The sequence below is a fragment of the Penaeus vannamei genome, chromosome 20 (assembly GCF_042767895.1).
Source record: "Penaeus vannamei isolate JL-2024 chromosome 20, ASM4276789v1, whole genome shotgun sequence".
NCBI lineage: Eukaryota > Metazoa > Arthropoda > Malacostraca > Decapoda > Penaeidae > Penaeus > Penaeus vannamei.
Genome location: NC_091568.1, coordinates 17733168 through 17735667, shown reverse-complemented (window position 1 = coordinate 17735667; position 2500 = coordinate 17733168). Strand labels below are relative to the sequence as shown.

At 41.4% G+C, this 2500-nt stretch overlaps 1 protein-coding gene across 1 annotated transcript in view; it reads left to right on the top strand.

Annotated features, from left to right (window-relative positions):
- Positions 1 to 2500, top strand: part of LOC113816763 (receptor-type tyrosine-protein phosphatase F) — a gene marked incomplete at its 3' end in the record, with an annotated part of 44180 nt that overhangs the window by 9950 nt on the left and 31730 nt on the right. The window contains 4 exon segments of the mRNA XM_070135140.1: positions 225 to 356; positions 455 to 691; positions 1753 to 1881; positions 2050 to 2262. Of these exon segments, the coding sequence (XP_069991241.1) occupies positions 475 to 691; positions 1753 to 1881; positions 2050 to 2262 (559 nt within the window).

The following is a 2500-nucleotide window of genomic DNA, read 5'->3' as shown; positions in this document are numbered from 1 at the left end:
ATGGCATAACGTGTGGCATGTCAATCGTGTCCATTTAAGACAATGAAAATCAGATTTGGAGAGTCCATTCCGGGACAGTGAAGCTAGATAACGAACATATGATGTCGGTTGAGGTGAATTTACTTTGTTTTACCAAAAGTAAACATTGTGACGATGTAAATACACCGACTATTTACCCTCAAGAAAAGAGTTTAAAAAAACAGGAGTGTGATATTTGCTTGCAGACTGTGAGGCTGGTAGATATGGATGGAACTGCGAGTCATGGTGTCCTGACTGTGAGAACGGGGGCATCTGCCATCCACGGACTGGTGCTTGCATCTGTCCTCCGGGGTACTCTGGTCCAACGTGTCAAAGTGGTGAGTCTTTAGTATGCTGTATGTATCATATTTCCTCTTTCTCTTTCTTTAGAGACAGTCCTTTTTAAAAGCTTGAAGTAAAGATTTTTTTCTGGCAGGCATTCTGACCTACCAGCAAATGCCCCCTCCCAAAAGCTGCCACACTCACCTCACGACCTTTCCAACAGCTTGTCCCCAGAACAAGTTCGGTTCAGATTGCCAGTTGGAGTGTTCAAAGGCCACTCTAGGGTTCGACTTACCTCGAGAAGGAAGCTGCCACCACTTGACGATCTGCCTTCCTGATCCGTATGGGTGCTCTTGCGCGGCCGGATACACGGGCCCGTTGTGCGACGAGCGTGAGGACTCTTCCCTCTGTTGTAGATGTCATGAGCGTCTCCTTAAGAGCAATAACGTTCATAATTCAGAGGACATAGTGACCTGGAAAGATTTTAAAACCATGCAATAATGATAGTCATAACAATAGTAAGGCTATGGTAATATCCAGTCCCTGAAGTAACTAACACAAAATGTCTCATTTTTTTCATATAGTGTATATTTAAGTCATGATATCTATGAGGAAAGTAGTCGAAGCAGATTTCATGTCAAATTACATACTCTCTCTCTCTCTCCCTCTCTCTTACACACATACATATATACATACACACATCTTTCTGTCTATTTATCTATCTATCTATCTACACACGCATATATCTCTCTCTGTGTGTGTGTGTGTGTGTGTGTGTGTGTGTGTGTTTGTGTGTGTGTGTGTGTGTGTGTGTGTGTGTGTGTGTGTGTGTGTGTGTGTGTATGTATATATATATATATATATATATATATATAAATATATAAATATATATATATAAATATATAAATATATATATATATAAATATAAATATGTGTATATATAAATACATACATACATATATATATATATATATATATATATATATATATAAATGAATGTAAATATATATATATATATATATATATATATGTTACATATAAATCTATATTTGTATGTATGTGTATATGTGCGTTTGTGTATGTGCTTATACATATGCATATGTATGTATATAAATATATTTACACACACACACACACGCACACACACACACACACATCCACACATCCACATGCATGTACACAAATGCATGTTTAAATGTATAAATATATATGCTAGTTTTTTAATACATATCGCCAGAAAAAATGTTTCGCTCATATGTCTCATAAACCCCTGCCTGCACAATGGAGCATTATTTATTGGAATGAATTATATTTGCGCGCGTTTGCTCCGTGGGTGTCACCGGGTAGGAGAGGCCAACCTTGGCTAGTGCAAAAAATGACGGAGGCATCACAGTGTAAACTCACTCGCCATGAGATGCACCGCAGGTTATATTCTGGTATTATCGCTGACAGATTGCAGGAAGGGCAGCTATGGCGCTGGTTGCACTCTGAGCTGTGAAAACTTTTGTAAAAACGGTGACTGTGATCCTACGACTGGAAAGTGCTCTTATGGGTGCAGAGTGGGCGTCCCATGTAGTGACGGTAAGCATCCATGACTTTCGCTGCTTGTGTATACACTTTTGTGTACATTATCATTCCGATAGTGTGTGGCACTATCCTTGTTTATTGAGTCTAGTCATCACGGAAAACACGTCACATCTGCTGCATGCAATGTTACCTGTCTATCTACATTTCTCTTCTTTCCACCAGATGGCACTGTCCTGGACGTGCCTCGACTCGCGCGGCCGCCAGGCATCGCGGGCGTGAACAGCACTACTGCCCTGGTGACCTTCTCTTCGTGGGACGGAGACACCGACGACGGGTCTCCTGACTTCCCCGTCACAGGCTACCGCGTCCTCTACAGGGCGGCAGTCCAGGACGCAGAATGGCACGTGGTTGACAGTCCAGGTTCTCACAGTGGTGGTAAGTGGCAGAAGGAAAGTATGCAGAGAAGGAACAGGAAGGAGCTAGAGTTGGGGAGATGAGGTCAGAAAAGGAACACGTAAGCGGTAGAAGGGGAGGAAAGGAAAGAAAGAAGAGGGTCCTTGACTGAAATGAGCGGCCTCCTAAAAGTATTTTATCCTGTAACAAGTAGACCCTTTAAGTCCTATCAAAATTAAGCATTGTTACTGATTAAAGAAATACTGAATGATTTCTTGAT